Source organism: Cucumis sativus, chromosome 4 (assembly GCF_000004075.3).
Source record: "Cucumis sativus cultivar 9930 chromosome 4, Cucumber_9930_V3, whole genome shotgun sequence".
Classification (NCBI taxonomy): domain Eukaryota; kingdom Viridiplantae; phylum Streptophyta; class Magnoliopsida; order Cucurbitales; family Cucurbitaceae; genus Cucumis; species Cucumis sativus.
The window spans coordinates 23,001,370-23,022,219 of record NC_026658.2 but is presented as its reverse complement, the minus strand read 5'-3'; the positions used below and the strand labels follow the sequence as shown (position 1 = coordinate 23,022,219).

At 35.0% G+C, this 20,850-nt stretch overlaps 1 protein-coding gene across 5 annotated transcripts; it reads right to left on the bottom strand.

Annotated features, from left to right (window-relative positions):
• Positions 1 to 16: 16 nt before the first annotated feature.
• On the bottom strand, positions 17 to 19,719 carry LOC101218479 (putative callose synthase 8). 5 transcript variants are annotated; one of them, XM_011655710.2, is made up of 41 exons: positions 19,445 to 19,719; positions 18,855 to 18,955; positions 18,098 to 18,219; positions 17,929 to 18,016; positions 17,403 to 17,510; positions 17,149 to 17,268; positions 16,848 to 16,940; positions 16,662 to 16,753; positions 16,275 to 16,401; positions 15,377 to 15,514; positions 15,213 to 15,289; positions 14,924 to 15,104; positions 14,448 to 14,585; positions 14,245 to 14,362; positions 13,337 to 13,665; positions 12,308 to 12,360; positions 12,157 to 12,217; positions 11,570 to 11,651; positions 10,973 to 11,022; positions 10,279 to 10,365; positions 10,088 to 10,216; positions 9,901 to 9,995; positions 8,240 to 8,324; positions 7,999 to 8,159; positions 7,743 to 7,866; positions 7,562 to 7,656; positions 7,335 to 7,482; positions 7,046 to 7,197; positions 5,271 to 5,377; positions 5,053 to 5,175; positions 4,905 to 4,973; positions 4,655 to 4,823; positions 4,462 to 4,564; positions 3,420 to 3,539; positions 3,238 to 3,353; positions 2,702 to 2,785; positions 2,223 to 2,335; positions 1,920 to 2,149; positions 985 to 1,833; positions 602 to 787; positions 17 to 515 (listed from the first exon to the last, which is right to left on the bottom strand). In XM_011655710.2, exons 1-41 carry the CDS (start codon positions 19,668 to 19,670, stop codon positions 285 to 287), a joined length of 5,880 nt encoding a protein of 1,959 aa, XP_011654012.1. In that variant the 5' UTR covers positions 19,671 to 19,719; the 3' UTR covers positions 17 to 284. The 5 variants fall into 5 exon arrangements, with proteins under 5 accessions (XP_011654012.1, XP_031740093.1, XP_031740094.1 ...); XM_031884233.1 differs by lacking the exons at positions 17,403 to 17,510; positions 17,929 to 18,016; positions 18,098 to 18,219; positions 18,855 to 18,955; positions 19,445 to 19,719 and having other exon boundaries at positions 16,249 to 16,401; XM_031884234.1 differs by lacking the exons at positions 16,848 to 16,940; positions 17,149 to 17,268; positions 17,403 to 17,510; ... (2 more) ...; positions 18,855 to 18,955; positions 19,445 to 19,719 and having other exon boundaries at positions 16,249 to 16,401; positions 16,652 to 16,671.
• Positions 19,720 to 20,850: the final 1,131 nt, after the last annotated feature.

The following is a 20,850-nucleotide window of genomic DNA, read 5'->3' as shown; positions in this document are numbered from 1 at the left end:
CAGAACAGCAAAGAAGTGGTTGAAGTCAATTAAAGAACATTATTATTGAATTATATGAAAGATGGTACATCAGAATCTATGGCTATGATACAAGAAAAAATATACTAATCTTCAATTCAAAACATTCACATCTAAACTTTGTATTCCTATATCCCATCCTGATTCATAAATAGCTACATGAATTTCTGTAAGTGATTAAATTTCTGTGTAAGAGGATTTGTCACCATTGTATGACTATACAATATGGACTGAAGTCGCTGAACACAAACATTCACTCAAATGATCTACTTGCGCTTATGTGTCCCAGCAATAATTGTTTGGATCTGCAAGTGCCTGTTGAACGCCTCGTTGAAGAGGAAACGGGTTTGGAAGTCTGATATATTTGGAAGCCATGCCAGAGTAGCTACGGGAGCAAAAATAACGACGCCCATACCGTAATCGTATGATTTGGCTAGAACCCTGGTGAAGTCCCAAAGCCAAGTGTGCTCTATTTTTGGCCTCACAGTTTGAGCAAACTAAACCAAGATTACAATCAAAACTCAGTAAGAAAGAAACCAGGGAGAGAATGAGAGGGTAGGGGAACAAGAACATTCAACCTTACCAAAATCAATCCCCATCCGGTTGGAAGGAAGGCGAGAGAGCAGATGACCATGTCCTTAAGGGATAATTGACAGACGACAGATAGAGAAATAATTACGGCTAGAACGCCAAGGAAGAGAAATGCTTTGAATAGTCTGAATGCGAAATGATAGTTGGCACTGAATTGCTGCTTCCCCAGGTTTACTGCCTATATTTGCACCAAGTGTATCATGTCATATCTCATGGGAATTAAGGTTGTTTTTAACTAAAAAAAAGGAACTAATTTTGATAATGCCATATCTCATAGGGGAATCACACAATCCTTGTCCATGTTTTTGCATAAATCAGCAGTGTTAGAAGAGAAGTCACTTAGAGATAAGAAAGTTGGAGTTTTGGAGAACTAACCTTGACAAGTAAGAAAATTGCAGCAATCACAGCCCAAGAAAGCACATAGACTAGAAAATTTCTGCTATGCTGGGAGATGTCAAGGTGATACACGAGTCCATACTGATACATGAAAAATCTTAATGAAAGAAATGCTTCAATCAACCTGGAGATAAGTCCTGAATGACGAAGGTGGGCTTGTCCGTCGTCCCACCAAGACTGCCAGCTTTTGTCCTGCTGAACTCCTATACCACCTTGCTGTTTGATCCACTTATTCCACTCTTTCCAGTCATCTACTATCTTGGCCCAACTGAACCCAGAGGGATTGAATAAAAATGGTGCAAATAACCAAGTGATTGACATAAACCAGATGGAGTAAGTGATCAAGAGATAAGCCATGCTGCTCTGATACGAACGTCTGAACAAATCATAGACTACTAACAGAAGCAGTAGCTCGAACCCTTTAACAAAGTGACTTCTTGAATACAATCTGTAGTTTTCAGTAAAAGTGGCATAAAATACCACTACCTTACGCCCCGTAGGTCTGTACTTTGCACCCCCATGAAGTATTGTGCGACCAAAGTAATGAGTTTTTGTTCCTAGTGAAAATGTGAAAAAAACAACTGACAACTGCAACTGCATGAGTATGAAATCTTGGAGGGCAGTAAGGAATCCTCTTTCAAGTCCAATTTCCATGACCATTGGTAAGCCCGTAAGGAGCCCCAGCTGTATAAATGATTGGGAAGCAAGAGCTGTTTCCAAAGATCGGACATTCTGCAGTCTAGCTCCAAGGAGAAGGGCTTTTTCCAACCCACTCAGAACAAGATATAATTGTCCGTAAAGGAAAACATAAATTCCAAGTACTGATATCTGTGCAGTGAATTGGCAGATAGTTTGCAAAACCAATCAGTGAGATGAAACTTATAAAGAGCAACAAAAAAATAAAGAGACATTACCAGGCTACTGAAATAGTATCCAATTGTAGTATAGTAACAAGATAGCATCCGGAAGAAATCAAATCGTTGCCCAAGACGATATATATCCCGGCTTAGAGTTTGTTCACTGTTCCCATTTGCTGTCTTAGCTTCAAACTTGGAAATCTGATTCAGTCCTACATCACGGCCTTTGCCTATTTGCATGTACTCATGGTATGTAATGTAGCCCCCGCGTAGAGTAGAGTTAAATCCTATCCACAAGAACCATCCGCATGTCAGTCGTGTTCAACACTATGGGGCAGAATCAAAGCCACTAGATCTTACCTGCATAAACATCTTCGCTCAAGTTAATGGTTTTTGATGCCTTGCTGATGCCACCTCTCGTAATGTGAAACACCCTGTCAAAGACATCTGGGTGTCCATAGTGAAATCGTACCCTGTGGGCAGCATTCCAAAGTAGTTTTGATCAGGAAGAGGAAAATGCATGACTAGTCATGCTATAGTGTCGAAGAACTCAACTAAAAAACGAGGTCATAAAAAAAAAGAGCCATACTTGGTTACTGCATGGAAAGATAAACATGATTACTGCATTCCAATTGGCTGTTTTTGCCTTAATTGTCAAACCATCAATCTGACTAATAGGTGTCACTATTGTATTTGCTTCTATGTGAAGCATATAAACAAATACCAAAACTGGATTTTCCTGGCCAGGAGGGAGGAGCGAAAGGCCGCTACTAGAAGTTTTACTCCTAATTATTGCCCTTACTTGGATAATGAGAGCGTAGAACCAACAAATACATTACCTGAGAGGATTGGCAAGAATCCTTTGACCAATTGTGACAAAGCTCGTCTCTTGATATGACATGAACCATGCTAAGGAAGAAACACTGCAGTTCAGGTATAAAAAAATCCAGCTTAATAAATGATCTATAATTATAGCAAACATAGTACATATTTCCTTTATAGAAAATTTGCTCATCTCTTATGTGTTGAATCAAGTTATGGTGCAATGCCTGGTAAACCATTACTCTAATAATTTTTTGATGAAACCCATTACTCTAATAATTAAATATCAGATAAAGAGATAGCAACAAAAGAAAATCTTTAAGCTGTTCCTAATACTCAAATAATGATAATAAATTAAATAACAATGTGCAAACAGTCAATTAACTGAAAACTTTTAAGTTGGATGAGACCAACACTGAAATTATGACAAACTGAACATTAGTATTAGTAATGCCGTCATAGTGGTCCAACTTTATTAATACAATGAAGTTTGACTGAGTGTTGATATGACATGATTAATTCACAATTAATTGATCATAGCAGTTAATCTAACCTCCCAGTGAATATGTGCTCCCTCAAACCCAGAATTGCAGGTGGCTTCCGTACTTTGTGTTTAAAAAATTCCTGAAGAAGATTTCTCATCTTCAGCGCCTCTTCCAAATAATTATCCTGGCGAAGCACACACCATAAGAATAAGCACGGAACCATTAGTCAGGTTAGAAGAGGAAGACCTACCTGGTTCATATCAACTGTTTGAAGAGCTTCGCCACGTGTGAAAATAATCGCATGATTTTGGTTTTCAGGCTTCCCTTCTCCAAGGTACGGCTGACCAGGAAGCTTTATGCTGTATACTACCTATAAAAGAAAATTTAACACGTGAAAAGATTTATAACATAATGATCCGATGAAGTACAACTGTACAAGTGAAATGAAACTCATTTTGCAAATATTCAGTGGCTTTCAACATATGTAGGTAAGTAAGAAAGCAACCAACTAATTTGCTAGAAGACATATTATGGAGGTGTTCAATAACGGGTTGTGAATTTACTGTCATAAGGTAGGCCAAAATCCATGGTCCCAATCATTTAGTAATAAGGATGTTCTGATCTTTGCTCTTGATGGATGCTTATGATTTATATGATTACAAATAGTTCATTTATAGCTTTTTTTCCAACAACGCATGCTAATTTTCACAAGATTGCAATCACTCAAGATTTGTCAGCCTTCTTTTCATCTGAATCCTTTCAAGCATAATGTCCTCTTACCAGAAAGAAAGAAGAACAGTGTGCATTTTTGTTACCAATGGTTCTTTCTATTCGTAGTGTGAATTTGGATTGCTTACCATATTAGGAGTCGGGACCCAGCAACATGGAGAGTGCAAAAGAATGTAAAAAGTGTAAAATATTGTTTTACAAGAACCCAGTACTTATTACAGCTAGATTTGTAAAATTACATATCATAGATGCATTACATTAATACAAAAATAAGTGAGTCATATAACAAGACCACATAAAGTATATTTGACCTTAAAAGTTTCAATATCTAGTACAAGTGTTGAATCCTCAAAATACTATTGAAAACTGAGTCCTGGAACCTACATTAATCCTGTTTTTAGGACCTTTCTTAACTCAATTAAGCCTTAAGCATCACCATAGCTGGGTTCAAATATCTTTTTATTATCTCTATCAAAAAGAGGGAACAGCAAATATTGTCACATCGAATAACATATAGATTATTCAATAACATGTCAATTTTACAATATTTGAAAGATAGTTACCTGATCATAACCATTTACAGCTTTAATTAACTTAGATGAATAAACTTTCTGGTTGTCCGGCATTTCTTTCTCCTCAACATATGCAACACGAAGAGATGGATACCTTCAAGGAAGATTTAGGCAGAATGAGTGTCATGTTAATTCCTAGTACTTCAAAGTTTGTAATTGCTTTCGTTTCCAAGAAGACAGTTACCTTATCATCAAATCAAGAATGTCCTTTGCACGGGGATCACCACAAGCTTTTTGTGCTCCAAAAGATTGGCAGGACAACACATACGTAAATTTCATATCAGTTAAAGCATCTATTTGAGCAGATAATGCACGATTTCCTCTCTCAATTGTATCATAACCTTCTAGAATATCTGGATGCAGGAATAAGTCACACGATAAAGCTGGTGCTACAAACAACGGTTTAAACTATAATAAAAGTAAATGTTCCTCACCTTCGTCTTCAGCCATATCAAGAAAAGCTTGAAGTTTTAATGCCTCCCTATAGTACATCATTCCTCTTACTGTAACCAAATAAAATATAGACATAAAAATGTGAACTAAACGTTCTTCATCAATATCCAATGATAAGTATCTGTTTACCTGTTCTACTCAGGGTTTGTCCTCTAAACGAAGCCCAATTTCTAAGTTCTTCCTCTTTCCCGTCATCTTTTAGTTTTTCCATATCCTCGTAGCCAAGTCGCTCCAAAAAGTTTTTCCACTCATCTAAAAGAATGGAAAAACGTTTGCAAATAATTTCATGACTAGAAGCAGACAAAATAAAAAATTAGAAAGAGATAAAGCATATGTCGCATAATGACCTGGAAACATCTTTTGCATGTAAAATATGATGGAGACTTCTTGATGGCTTGAGTGAAGCTCTTCCAATGAAAAATTTATATCCTCCGTGTAGTATGGAGTTAAAATACTGTACCAAAGTTCATTTTCTGAGAAACAAATAAGATATCAACTCTCTCATATAAAAGATGGCTTTGATAAATTGGACACGTCTTGAAAAACAATTCACCAATAATGCAAACCCGTAATGTGAATTTCCCAACTTTTTGCCCAAAAATGCTTCAGTGTGCAGGATCAAATATTCCTCACCTTCTAGTTTAGGTTTTGAAACTTTTTCTCAATTGACTAGGGATCTCACCACCCTCATCTTCCCCCACCCCGAGAAAGTCAATCATCATATAATGCTATAAGCAATATTAGAAGGTATTTGAAAAGCAAAAGACAATACAGGGATAAACTTCATAAAACTAGATCATTCAGAGTAAGTCTACCTCGCAGAAAAGAACTCTTTTTTTTCTTTTTTTTATATATCCATTAGTGTCCGGGCCAGCTTACACACACCTCGACTAATCTCACAGACAACCCACCTGAACCCTACAACACTTGGGTGTCAAGGAAACTCGTAGGAGATTAGTTCCTAGGTAGGTGACCACCATGGATTGAATCCATGACCTCTTAGTTAGTTATTGAGACTATATCTCCCTCCTTACCATTAGGCCAACCTATGATGGTTTAAGAACTCTTTCTATAAACTACCTAATTTACCTTTTAAAACTGAATCAAGAATGCTCCTCTTATAAAAGTTAGTCTGCCTTTTGAATCGTTAACAATCCATCACTCTTAGTAGGAGAAACATTAGCAGCGATGTTAAAATGACTTAACCGGCAATAAGGCCAATGTGACAATTTATGATTTCATAGCATCAATATTCTTAGAAATTATGTCACATGTGAGGATCAATTTTCCAGGAACAAAATGATGGAACTCCTCTTGGATCAAGTAAGATTTACTTTATTACTTCAGTAATATTTCAGAAACAGTAAGGAAAATACAAGAATAACGAATTGAGAACTCCTCAATTCGGAAATACAAAACTCTCCTCTGCCTTCCTGTCTTTCAAGGAATAGCCTGAAGCCAAATGATACTCTCTAACTAACTCTCTCTCTCCTTAACAACCTCCTATTTATACTCCCCAAATTATGAAATATCTACTAACAATATTAAAGGGTATTTTTCTTGGCACGTGCGGTTGCTCCTTGCTTCTTCTTCTTTCTATTGTACTGGTGTATAATTGGTGGTCTATCACAAAACTCCAGTTAAAAGGAAAAAAAAATCATTTTAAAGGATTTGCCATTAATCCTCTACTTGACCTGAAATAGTACTCTACCCAACTCCTTTTTTTATACAGAAACATACCTTACTTTTCATTGATGAAATGAAAAGAAGTTAATGCTCAAAGTCCATAGAAAACAAAAAGGCAAAAATACAGCGAAATATAAAGTTTGAGGATCAGGAAGTACACCCGAACATCTCAACTAAGTTGACACATCCATAGCACTCTCATCACATCCCTATACAAACGAGATCCACTTGATATAACTAGAGAATATATGAATACATAGAAAAAGTGAAAGCGCTCCAAGTAAGACAAATATCTTGAATAGAGTATTTCATCAAAATTAATCGTTGCAGTAAATAGATTTTTTTTATTGAAAAAAAGAAACTTAAATTTTCCAAAAAATATTGCTTGTGCTTCGTGGAAACTGTCAACCCTTGAGAAATAGGAAAAATAACTAACCTGAACGACATCATATTGCTTACTTTAGGGGCTTTGGGCACATTCATAAACATTGATGTTGCAAAGAATGAAATGCGCCTTCGAGCCTCCAAGTTTACAGGTATGTCCATTGCACTATCTTTGACAGTAAGCAGCAAATGGAAACGCTTGATCTGGAACAAGGCAATTTCATATCAATTAGCATTTGCATGAAGTTGACCCGATGAAGCATAGAAAAACCACTCTTTAATGTTACAGACCAATCGATAGCAGAATATTTAACTGACAGAAGAAAACTTATAAACTTCACCTGTTCTTTGAGAGAGTCATCAACTGGCAAAGGGAAATGAATAGATTCTTTGCTAGATATGGATTCAAATAGTTGTGGTTCAATATGTCTAGAAAAATCAATGAAGTCCTGTTCTATTTGTTCAGAAGCATAGACCAAATCTAGTACTCTGCATTCAACAAAAATGGAAGATCAAACAATTGAGCATTTGAAAGGTTCTGAAAAGAAATGTTGACAAGGAAACAAACCTGGAGCCATCGGTCATCATATCACTGGTTACAAGCTCAAATATATCTTGCAGAACTTTTATAACTCTTCTCCGATCTGACTCGTTCCCTTGAATCTTGAAAACAATTAAATGCAAATCAATAGGGATTTTTAATTGAAAAGGTATTATATAACTTAATTCGTCTTTCATTGTAGAATTACCAAAAGTTCTAGCAACTCGATACATTTATCATGTAGAACGGGAAGGTAGCTCATCTTGAAGTCTTCAAGAAGACTAGATCTGTTGATGCTTTCTTCAATTTCATTTATCAGCGCAGATATGACCCTAGAATATCAATGAGTTGACACCATAAGACATACTAATAACAGAGCTATAAAAATGACAGAAATATAAAAATGAAACCCTTTTTTCTAATACAAAGAACAAAAAAGAAAACAAGAAAACTTTCTCTACCACCTCTTTTCCAAATCTCCCACGAGAAGGATTTCAAGGATGTACTTCAAGGACTCGTAGCATTCTTTTACAGCGGAATTCATGTACTCATCTTTTCTAATCTTTTTAATAAGATTGGCATCCTTGCCAATGAATTCTTTTGCAATGTTCAAAGCTGTTGTGAACTACATGAACAAAATAACATGGTTGGAATGGAAAAAGCAACAGATAAATAAAGGTATTATATTGAACATCAATCAATTACCTTATTTGCTAGGAGAAAAACAGGCCAGCGAACTATACCAGAAAACAGTTCCGAAGACACTGGCATCGTCATCAAATCCAATTCTCTGAAGATGAAAACTCAGTGAATATTAAGCTTCTTTTATGCTTGTTTCTCATAGCTTTTCTGAATATTCCTTTTCGTTATCACAAATAATGGGGGAGCTAATTGAAACTAAATAGCATTAGGTTCATGAGGAGGTCTATCCTATGCACCAATTTCCTTGTGTTGGTTTGTGAACGATAAGAACATTTTTATTTCCTTTTTTTTTCTCTGAAAGGGATATAGCAGTTATCATTAATGATAATTTTTTTAGTTCAGTGTTGTGGATGGTGTTTTTCATCCTATAAGCTGGTGCATCACATGAGGTTTAAGAGCTAACCATGGTGTCAGTCGTTAGTATTGAGCTTCTTGACTTTTTGGGCTAGAATTGGTATATCTCTCCTTTTTTTATGAGAAATCATGACTTTCATTGAGGAAGAATAAAAGAGTACACAGACAAACAAAACAACCAAGCCCACAAAAAGGAGGAACCCCTACGAGAAGGAACTCCAACTATACAAAATCATGTTCATAGGATAATTACAAAGGGTCTTAGAAATCGAAGCACAATGGAAAACATGAAGGCGAATAAAAAACCACAAGTCTTCACTCCCCTTCTCAAGATCCTAAAACACCCTACTATTCCTCTCATCCCAAAGCACCCACAGAATAGCATAAACGCTAGCACACCAAAGGAAACGGTCTCTCTCCCCAAACAGTGAATTGAGGAGGAACTCCCTGATCATGTCTCTAACCTCTCCGATGAAAACAGCTCAAGCCAAAGGTCTGGAGAAAAGAGTCCCAAACAAGGCTCGCCAAGTCACGAAGTCAAAGGATATGGTCCAAGTCTTCCTCCACCTTCCAATGCAGAATCCAACAAAAAGGTCTAACCAACACCGACATCTTCCTTGAAAGTCTGTCCAACGTACTAATACGACCATGAAGGACTTGCCAAGTGCCAGGTAAAGAAACGAACCTTTCTAGGGACTGTAATCCTCCAAACTGACGAAAAGACCGACACAACCAAAGGGGAAGGATTAACCAAGCATTGTAAAAAAAGATTTACACGAGAATGGGTTCCTGACTCTCACATCTCTCCTCCCAAGATGAAAGGGGTGTTTTCCAAGAAGCAAAAGAATAAATATCACATCCATTGTTTTCCTATCAGTAAGAGCATGATAGAAACCAAAGGAAAACGAACAAGAACTCCCAATCCACATAAGAAAGTCAAAAACAAAGTGATTATTAAGTGAGGACAAATTATACAACCAAAGAAAAGCCCCAGGGAGGGACACTCCCCCATCCAATACTCCTCCCAAAAATACCTCTCTTCCATCCCCCACCACACAACAGACCAAGGAATGAAATCAGGAAGCTCTTCTGAAATGCCTATCCAAAGATTCATCACATTTTATAGGTAGGGAAGAAAGGAATCTTTAATTGGATCATGCAAAATCAAAAGGTATTAATAAAATCTGAAGCAAAGGCAATGGGTTACAAAGAACTTCTCCAACTGATTTTAATTCAAGAGAGAGAACGAGTATCTCGCAAGATGGAATCACTAGTTCTAAAATATTAATAAATATATAAAGTAGAATCACCTGTTGTTTATTAGGTCTTCAAGTCGAAAACTCTTGATAATTTCGTTCCATACAACAACGAACTTGGAAAGACCATTATCTTTGCTTTCGGAAGCCTGAGATAAACAATTGGAAGGTAAATTTCGGGTCAAACAGGTCATAAGACATTGAGCTTAATATGGGAATAGCATAGCTCCAGAATCCAGACCTGAAACCTCTTCAAAAAGAAACCTTTCCCCTTCTTTTTATCACCACTCAACAAAGGTGGGCAAAGGCAAGCATTAAATGCATAAGGCAAGGTATGAAATCTACTTCTCAGCATTCCTAATGTTCGAATCTGCAAATCATTGTATGAGACCACCATAATTTTTCTTCATAATGGATCAAGAAACAGCTTACCTCACCAAGGTGATGCAAAATGCCATATAGACCACCAAAGATCGTACAGAACACAGAATACCATATTTGAGAATCCATAAAATACACCTAAGCAGAGAATGTAAGAGTAAGGATATTAGCAATCAATTCAACTATCTACACATTAAATCATTCTCATCATTGCAAGCTTGTAACAAAATAGCAAGAGGGCATTGGCAAGGTTTGCTTTTTAAAAATATATCACAAATATTTCTACGATGCGTTTTGGTCAGCAGAGGGCAGAGCTAAAATAGAGAACGCTACTTCCTGTTTCATTTTATTGAATTACCATTACATTAAATACATACTGTGTTGTCAGAATTCCTAGGCTTGATGTGTTAAATCACTAGTAAATCCAGCTTAAAGTAGGGGGTTAGGATAAATTGATGATTATCATTAGAAAGTATTTTCTTCTATACAAAAAATAAGATAACTACTAAAGGCTAATAGATTTGCATAGACAAGTGAGATATCTTGGGCACTGGTGTCCAGGCCTTTTTGTAATTATTTGCTAGGTCTCATTTTACTTTATTGAACCCCTTCAAGTAGTTGGGACCATTTTTTGGGCTTCTCCTTTTTTGTATGACTGTTCTCTTACATTATTTCTCAACGAAAGTTCGGTATTTTCATTAGAAAAAGCAAAGGATAGGTGCTTATATATTTAAGAAAAACTCACAACTACTATAGGAGCCCAGATAGCCACAATTGCACCAGCATTACTCCTAACTGCAAGACAATAAGTTAGCAGATAGTCAAACAATGAACATGTTACCTCCAAGAGAAAACAATGGCAATTGATAAGTCATAATAGTCATTCCAACTTTTTTGCTTGTCCAGGCATGGATATGAGCATTTCTAAGAGACCATTTTATTGTTGCAAATTACAAAATTAATGATATTTTTAAAAAATTGACAGTAATCTTTTCTTATAAAAAAGCAGTATTCTTGAAGAAATCAGCATTGGCAGAACGTAGTTGATTAATTAATCTAAAGTATTTAGTTTGCCAAATCAATAAAAAAACCGAGTATTAAAGTAGGCATCTCTTCTCAAGAAGCAAGTTTTGAAATGCTTGAAGTTAAACTAGAAAAAACTGATGAAATGTTAGCCTATAATCAAATACAATAAATGCAGGAGGTAGTCCATTATTGGATGGGGGAAACTCTTATTAGAAGTCCAAAGTCTACCTCAAATGGAACATGTTTCCCAGTGGACATCAAGAAAAGAACAGCACTTCAATTCAACTCTTACAACGAATGAAAAAGTAGTAAATACCTTTCGGGAAAAGCTCATGCCAGTCATACTTCTTCACACCAATTTTCATTATCCTCTTGGTTGGGTCTACAAGTGGTTTAATCTGCGTACCACAGAGAACAAAATAAAAACCATATCCTGATTTATTAATAAGGTATTAACAAGGTAGCTCATTATTTACTTCAAGCATGTAACACGGCAGTTAAAATGTTTACTTGAACATGAATCAAAACTACTGTCAATACCTTGAGCACTATTAAAAAGTATTGTTATGTGACACAAAAGATATATTTGTCCGAATAGGAATGTATGTTTTTCTTTAAACGGAGACAGGCTTCTTTATTAATAATATAACTCAAAGTACAAGAGAATTATACAATTTTTTACAATATTACTGCCATCTTCTGATGGCTCCATCAAACTTATGTCATAATTTCACATTATTCTCATTCGTTACATGAGCTTACTCAAGAGCCTGCTTAATGTAGAGAGAGACTTCCTAGGAGTAGAAATAAGAATTATCTATTCACTGTTCAGTTACCAACTGAAAATAAATGTTTCACTGAGCTATAAAGCACACTACAAGCACAGTACGTCTCAGTTTTTACCTCAAAATAGTAACTGAATGAAAATTTGCTTAATAGTACAAGCACCCAAAATAATGTATACCTACGTGAAAGAAAAAGAAACACCTTAGTAAAGATCAACAAGGAAAACTGCTGCAATTTAAATAACGAAAATAAAAGATTTAGAATATACTTAAGCATTGAAACTTGGCTTTCCTGCATTCCACGCCCAACATATAATCTAGGCTGAAAATTAAAAACAAATATTTGAAGGAGAAAAACAAGACCTACGCAGATTTTCAATTAAACAAACACAGATAATAAACAGCATAACATGAACATTACAAGAAACCATGACGGAAGATGTTAGAATAAAATATTTCCAAACATGTTTGATAACAAGTCTGGATAAGATGCCAGATCAAGAACGATGCCTCTAGTTAATAAAAAGAAAAAAATAAAGCAAAAAAGAAACAGAAACAGTATAAACTAAATATGAAAGGAAATGGTTTTGGACAAGGTCATGAAATTCTTTCTTCCCATGAAACATGTAACCTGGACAGGACATAATAAACTCCATCTTCCTTCACTTCCTTAGTAATTTGTGTTTGTGTGATCGATTAATTTTAGTGTTTTCTTGTATCTTTGGACATTTGTTTTGTATTATTTCTTCAATAAAAAGTACCGTTAATTTTTTTATTTAAATATATATATGTGGAAAAAGAAGAAAAAACATCTTTCTTCACCAGAAATGTCCATCAAGGAAAGGACCAATTACAGGTGTCCAGACTTTGTTAGATGCACTATAAGAAGGGAAATTGATCTGGAGAAAAGAGATCAATTTCAAAGGATGTCAAGTTGATATTAACAATGGGATCAACATGATATCACTATTTTGATTGTGTAGCTATTGAACTGCTCGCATTTTCACTTTACCACACAATTAAAAGCTTCCATGTTTGGATGAACTAGTCTATTATCTTTTAAGATCGTTGATCATTTTTTGTAATTGGCTATCATATATATATATATATATATATATATATATATATATATAAACATGCTGAGAGACAGAGAATCAAAGATATCAGGCTAGGATCAATTCATCTTCACAAAACAACATGAAGCGCACAAACAGGATCATATTATATATAGCCGTAGAAAGAATATTTTATAGCAAAGCAACTCTTTAGGTGATCTATTTCAACCATTTAGAGCTTACCTCTGTCCAATAGGACAAAAGAGTGCACATACGGCCATTTGAAGTCTCAATGTACTTGCCTACTGCCGGAACAAGAAATAAAACCAGATCAACTGCATTGCTGATTAGGTAAATTGCAACAGCAATCATGTAGGAAGAGAAACACCATTCTCCAACCCAACTCCCTTTCTTTGTTGTGTAACATGTGTATTTGCTCCTGTAATATGCATAACAAACTGGAAGAACAATGGTCCATATTGCTGCTACACCAAGCTTTATCAGATATTTCCTTTTCTGGGAAGACCCCATAGTCCGCCTCGCCTTCCATGTAAATGTAATCTCAAGAATTGCTGCAAGGCAGATCTCATTTATATTTATTACCAAACAAATTAATTTACTAAGTTTCTGGACGTGAAAATTTACAAAAACAATCAAGTGCTTCGTTTTCCTTAGACCTCTAACTTATTTTCATACGGTATAGAGAAATTATGTTGATATGGAAGAAAGTGTTGAAGGAATTTGAGGCACAAGAGGTCCTTAAATAATTTCTTTAAAAAATTAAACCAACAAAATTCTTGAAAAGCAGCCATGGAGTACACATCTAGACCAAGTTATTTACCAACACCATAATTAAAATATCTCTCGTTGTCTTTAAAGGTCTTCCTCTCAAGATTTGGGAAAATGGTTCACTAAAACAGATTCTCGTCTAATTAAAATTTAGAAATTCTCCCTCTTATCATTATTACATAGCAAGTAAAAGAAAGAAGTCACATGATAACAATCTTGTTCTCATTTCTAGTTACACTTCCACCTTTAGAAACCGATTCATCTCTCAACTTCTTTATTTCTTTGCCAGTGGAAACTGAAATAATGAAGAACATAGTGGCTTTGAATCAAAACCAGAAGCAAAAACAAGAAACGATAAATACCTTGCAACAATTTAAGTACTGAAGATGTAACAAAAACACTAGACACATCCTCAAATATGACAGCATCAAACAATTGAAGTGGAGTATCCAATTCATTAAATGCCATAATTATCATTGCCTGCAATGCAAAAAGGTACATAAACATAGAAGAACCACGATAAAATATAGAAAGTAAGGCAATCACTCTGTCGTTTTCAACCAACCTGCAGGGACAGAATATAGAAGCTCCACATTCTCTTGAAACTTCTAAAGATCTGCAAGAATGAACGAACCTCTACAAAATTACTTTTTCCTAACCCCTTCTTCTGCAAGTTCTGCTCACAAACTTCATCGGTCGATAGCTGCAAAGGAAACAATATAGACATGAATAGAAATGTCAAATGTTCAAATAAACACTACACACCTGGTAAAACTCTTCCGCCCTAATTCTGGGAACCCATAGCTAATCTATATGCTTGTAACTAATTAGCTATCTTCCGAGTCAAAAGCTATTGGCAGGGAAAGTTTGTTATCGACAACTAATTCAGATGCTAGATCTCAAAATGTCAAGAGAAACATATACTTCTAAAGCAAGTTTAATCCTCTCATTGAAGGTTACGCTAGCAATTGAATCCCATAAATTCTGAAAGAAAAAAATATTTGCAATGGCTTATGAGAAATTCCAAGAAAATATTCACACCACTGGTTCAGTATCTTCATTTCCTTCTGTCTGTCTTTCTTCTGCCTTTTTACCATTTCGAAAGCGAAACCTAGTTTTTTTTTTATTTAAATCATCTTCATTTTTTTCATTTGGATCATCTACATGAAAGAAATCGTGGTCCAAACGCAGGGGCCAGCCTAACTCAAAGCAATCAGGTGACCTGAAAAAATACAACAGTAAAACTAGTTTCAAGTTCGCAGCTCCTTGGAGGATAGGTATGAAAGAAGAGGCACTAGTAAACAGAAGAAAATTTGTACTTATTACTAACCAGAAATACTCATTCAAATCATCATAGTTTCTCCATGTAGAGTAGCTGGCTGACCCGTTCTTGCTTTTCTTGGTTTCCTTCAAATTTTTCAACAGTATTAGTTTATGACCATCACTATGAGTTATAACCACTCCTATGTAGAGTGCAACAACAAAAAAAAGTACCTTTTCTATGACTATGTAAATAGGGGTAACTACATTCTCAAGAAAAGATTCGGCTCCCCCACCATATGCTGGCATGACTTTCTCCCAGGTTGTCAAGCTCACAGCGCTGGTCAACATACCGTGCAACTCATATGCCATCTTATGGAAAACAGGGTAGAAAATTGGAAATCTTATTGGCATTATTGTTTGATACAAGTATGGTATTTTTAATATTTGAAAAAAGATGTTCCAATTTCAGGACTAGAAATCACTATGCTTACCCACATTACAAAACCAAAACATGCACAAGTAATTATCAACCAGCGTACTCTCAATAAGATTAGTTGAATAATAGGATGTAATGAAAAAACGGGTAAACAATATCATAAACTCAATGGAATGGCAATGACAATTGAGACATTAGCAGTAGTTAGGCAAACATTAATTGCAAAAATTGGAAACTGCTACGCACATCAAGAGGATTGAGCTTTGAGCAGCAATCAAAATTATTTTGTATTCCAGTTTTAATTTATTTGATCCCATGATTGCGAATTACATGGTTTAGGCAACAAACTAAAGTCCAATGCTAAAAACAGTCTAGAAATCGCATAATCTTTCCGTACTTTTGTGAGTGTGAAATCTGCATGTGGCCCATAATTAATGAGCCTAAAAGGATTTAAAAAATGACCCTGAGGAAATTATCTCAAACAAAAGTTATAAAAGTCGTCTCACAAGTTGATATTTTAAAAGCTAATTATATTTCAAAAGCTGTGTGACTTATTGACACATCCAAGCTCCAAGAGCATGTCAATTTTTTACTATTTAAAGTTTCAGTCTTTCTGTTACTGCATTCATAATGTTGAAGTTGGTGGGGGTTAGGAAGTGCTACTAACGGGAAGGAAGCAGTTATTGATCTCACATGGTGAAAAATATAACAGAGACATTCCGGCATGAATCTCAAGTTTGCAGCCTCTCCCCATATAAGCAAGTAAAGCCCAATGTACAAAAGTTTATACTGCTGACCTTCTTGTTTCACGTAAGGCAACCTTCAAGGCCAAATAAAAACTTTTAGTGCATAGATGATTTCAAGCAATCTAAGCAACAAAACAATGTTAGAATAGAAGTGGTTTACGGATTAATATCGCCTCGCTTTGATAAAAGAATAAATAAGTAAGATGAGGATATACACCATGAAAATGGACATGTCAAGATCTATTTTTGTTACTTAATGATAGTTTTTTTCAAACAAGAAAAATTATGGAGTTACGGCTTCTCTGAATAGAGGAAGAATCATACTTTTTATTACCTTATATTGCTTTTCCTCCCCAAAAATTTGCACCAATGTGTATAGTTCTTGAAGAACTTCCTCATTAACTCATCCATTGGGTTATCTCCTAACTTTATCATGAAAAGTAACAAGCAGAGAGATCAAAAGATAAAACTAGATTGAACAAAGTACTTCCTAATATTTTTAAACTAAAGTGGAAAGTACCTTTGAGCCAGACTTCTGCTTATTTGTTAGTCGAGCTTGCATGTTAGCAAGGAGTAGAAGCAAATGCTCCCTCTGGTTGGCCACATTATCTCTCTGATGGAAAAACAAGCATCGATAAATTGTTGAGAAATTTATGAATAGATGAAACAAAGTATGTAATGCAACTTGATCTTTCAATTTTCTGCTTCTCCATTAATCAAAAGTTAAGTTAAAGATTTTATCACAATGCAAGATAGGGAAGAAAACTACAAAGCCTGGATGTGCACGTATAGATGCAAAGAGAAAGGAATAGGAGTTGAACCTGAAAACCAAAGCTCCATTGAAGAAAATCAAACAAATCTGTAAAGGGCCCATTTTTCTGAAAATCCGTGGCTGAAGGTAAACCACGGACATTGGAAATTGCTGCAACAGCCGCTTTAATCTATAAAAATTATTCATCAGTTGTTTGACTTTCCATACTTTATTATTCAGAAAGAGTGTCAGCACTCAGCAGCATCAATGCATGCAATAGCAAGATCTTCTGTCGCTAACTGAACTAAATGAAAACTACCTCACCTCGGGTAATTGCATGATCGGTTGCTGAACGCTTCTATGATCAAGTGGTAGAATGTTATATGGTACATAGAATGTCTTCAAATGGTTATCATCTCTTTCAGAAAGTGCCTACAGTGCGAGAAACACAATAGAATTATAATGATCAAAAGTTAATGTTAGAATCACTTAAGCCTAGCTTGATAACCATTTTGTTTTTTGTTTTTGTTTTCGAAAGTTAGGCTTATAGACACTACTTCCACCTCCAACTGTCGTCCTTCTAAAATCTACCAGCCAGATTTTGAAAACTAAAAACAGTAGCCTTTTAAAAAGTTGTTTTGTTTTTAGAATTTGACTAAGAATTCATCCGTTGTACATAAGAAAGATGCAGCTTATTGTAAAAAAGAGAGAGAGAGGAAACTGGCTTAATTTTCAAAAACCGAAATGATTACAAAGAAGGCCTTAGCTTTTACCCGAAGACTAAGAATGGATGAAGAAAAAAGGAGGAAAATACATGGTGCAGATTACAAGTACGAAAAAGATGAAGCACCTGAGGAGCAGTTGCACTGTTGAGGGTCTTCAAAACTTCATACAATACGGAGGCAGTTCTGCGTGCATTTATCAACTTCTCTCTATGACTGGTCCAGACAGATTTGTCCAAAATTAGCCATGTTAGCTTGACCTGGTAGACATATATCCCAAGATAAAATCTTCTTTACCTGTTATCCAAATCAAATGCCCCACCATATTTTACTATGGAATCCTTGAATTCACGATAAACTCGCCTAAGTTCACGAGCATCACTTTTTTCCTTTCGTTTCTGAATTGTAACTTCTTCATCCTACAAGCGCAAATCATAAACAAGATAAGTGGGTTCAGATTTAGAGGTACTTGAACAGAAACAAGAAATGAACTTCTGTTCACCAATCCCGATACCATGTTACTGCCATTTAAAATAATTGACTGATAATTAACCATGTATAATACATCTACTGAAACACAGAATGCAAGATACAGATAAAAAGAAATGAGCTTCTGTTCACTAATCTAAGCCTGCTTCTCTGATGAGAAAACTCAACAATTTTGAGTACAGGGAGTCCTGCGAGCAACAGCTCTGTTCCTTGCCAGCTCTTTGTTTACAATCTATTTACTTACAACGCCAATATATGACCCCAACTCCAGCTCCTTAGAAAATCCTGTCCACCTAGTTTGATATCGTTGGCAATTTACATTGAATGGAGGTTCATACTAAAACATTAAATCTAACTTCCATAAAAGGAGCAAAATTACTTCGTGTTCAATCATTTCAATGTAAAATTGGAAATAGCTAAATACAAAAAAGATACCACATGTTGGGAGACTGGGAATGTAACAAAAGTCAGACATTTTGGGAGATGAAAAGGAAGCAAGCATTATACAAGTTGCAACCTGCAGAGCTCAAATGTATGAACATGTGAATTCAGTTTCATTGACTACCTGTTCAAGTCGCTGTAGAAGAGTAGTTTTAAGTTGCCGAACTCCCCGCCCATTCGAATTTCGATCGAGGCTATGAGCAATCACAAATGCATGAAAACGACCTAAGCAAGAAATGGAGCACTTGAGCAAGTTAAAGTACAATTCAGCAGTAATACAACCCAGGTGTGAAGAATGCTCGTGGAACAATATTTTAAAAGTAATGAGAGAATATGCCATACTATACTATACACTTCACGATGCCTGCCTTCAAAATAACTTCAACTTCTTAATTGAAACTTATCATTCACACTCACACATGAAATGTAATATATGATTCAGATTCAATAAACGTTTCTAATTCCAGTAATTCAAATATTGACAGGAAAAAAAATGTCCTTTCTTTTATTCCGAGTCTATTTCAGCAAAGAATCCCAACGAGAACCCAGAATCTCAAAAAGGAAATACAGAATTGAAAACGGAAAGGTGAGGAATATTCTCAAGTGTTCATGAAAGAACAAACGTGATATAACTTTCATGGCTAAAAAAGATGCAATATGTTACTTCGAAGGAAAGTCAGCTGACAGACAAAAAAGGGAAACCCAATGACTTACAGAGATAAGCAATACGAGGCTCCTCTCTTTCAATCGAATTGGCCACTCGAAGAAACCTCTGGATTTCAGAAGACAAAGAGACAGGCAATCTCTCACTCTCAAATGGCTCTGGATTATAATCAACCCCATGAATACGGCTTCCACTAGCAACTGAACTGGTGCTGGGTGCTGCATGCTGTGAATCAGCTTCAACAATGGGGTCGGAGAGCACAATTTCTCCTGGCATGGTTGTGAAGCGAGATGGGTCAGCAATGGAAGAGTGAAAGAGGAAGTGGGAAAAGAATATATATAGAAAATATAGTTTTTGCTTACCATATTGCTTAATGAGGTGAAGTTTGGAAGGAGTTGGATTGCTTTTTGAAGATGGTGCTTTATTGGGTTGTCTGTGAGGATTCAAAAAAAGATGGGTATGAACTTTTATTGCTTTTGCTTTAGTAGAGAGTTGTTTTTTTGTGGGATTGATTTAGAACTTTGCTTTCTCTTGCGGGGGGCTTTTTGCCATTGTTAGACTGTGCAGAGAGACGGGACGAACGAGGAAGAAAGGAAAAGAGAACGAAAAGGCGGGGGAGGTTCTTTTTTTAAATAAATAAATAGGCTTTAAATAAAATAACTAACTATTAAATAAAAAGTTTATATCTCTTTTTTGTTATTTTTATTTTGAGTAATATAATATTCGACAGAATATTAGAAAAATCAGAAGTGTAATTAACTTTCTTTTTAGTTGTTTTCCTCAAATAGTTGTCAATTTTTTATCTTTTAAAAAATATTATTTAGCTAACATAAATTTAGCTCAACTTAACTTGATCTAACAATAACAAATCGTGTTATAATCTATTGGGTCTCTATTATTTTGATGTTTTGTTATATTTTATAAAAATAATTCTTACATTTATAATAATTTTTCTAAACTTTATCGTGATCTTAATTCATCAGTGTGATAAACTAATTAAACACTAAGAGCCTGTTTGATTCTCACTCTAAATTATGTCTTAGGTTTTTAGATTCATTAAATTCATATACTATGTTCTTAATAGACAATCCTAATTTAATTTCTAAAAAATGTCTTCGAATTTTGTTATCTAAACATTATTATTTTTAAAACAACGTCTTTTATGTTTTTATTGTATCCATAATTTGAATTTCAAAAATTTAAAATGCATAACTATACTAAATAAATAAATAAACATTAAAAAAGATTGCATCTCATATTATAAACTCAATTTAATTTTATTTTTAAAAAAATAAATTATGTATTGTGTAATTATCATAAAGTTAAAAGTTAGCACATATTAATTTAAAATGTAAAATTTAGTTCATATAATTTGATATATAGTCTATCAGTTTTGTTAAACCATCTTAAATAGTATATGGTAAAAATATTATTTATGATTATAATTAGAAACTTT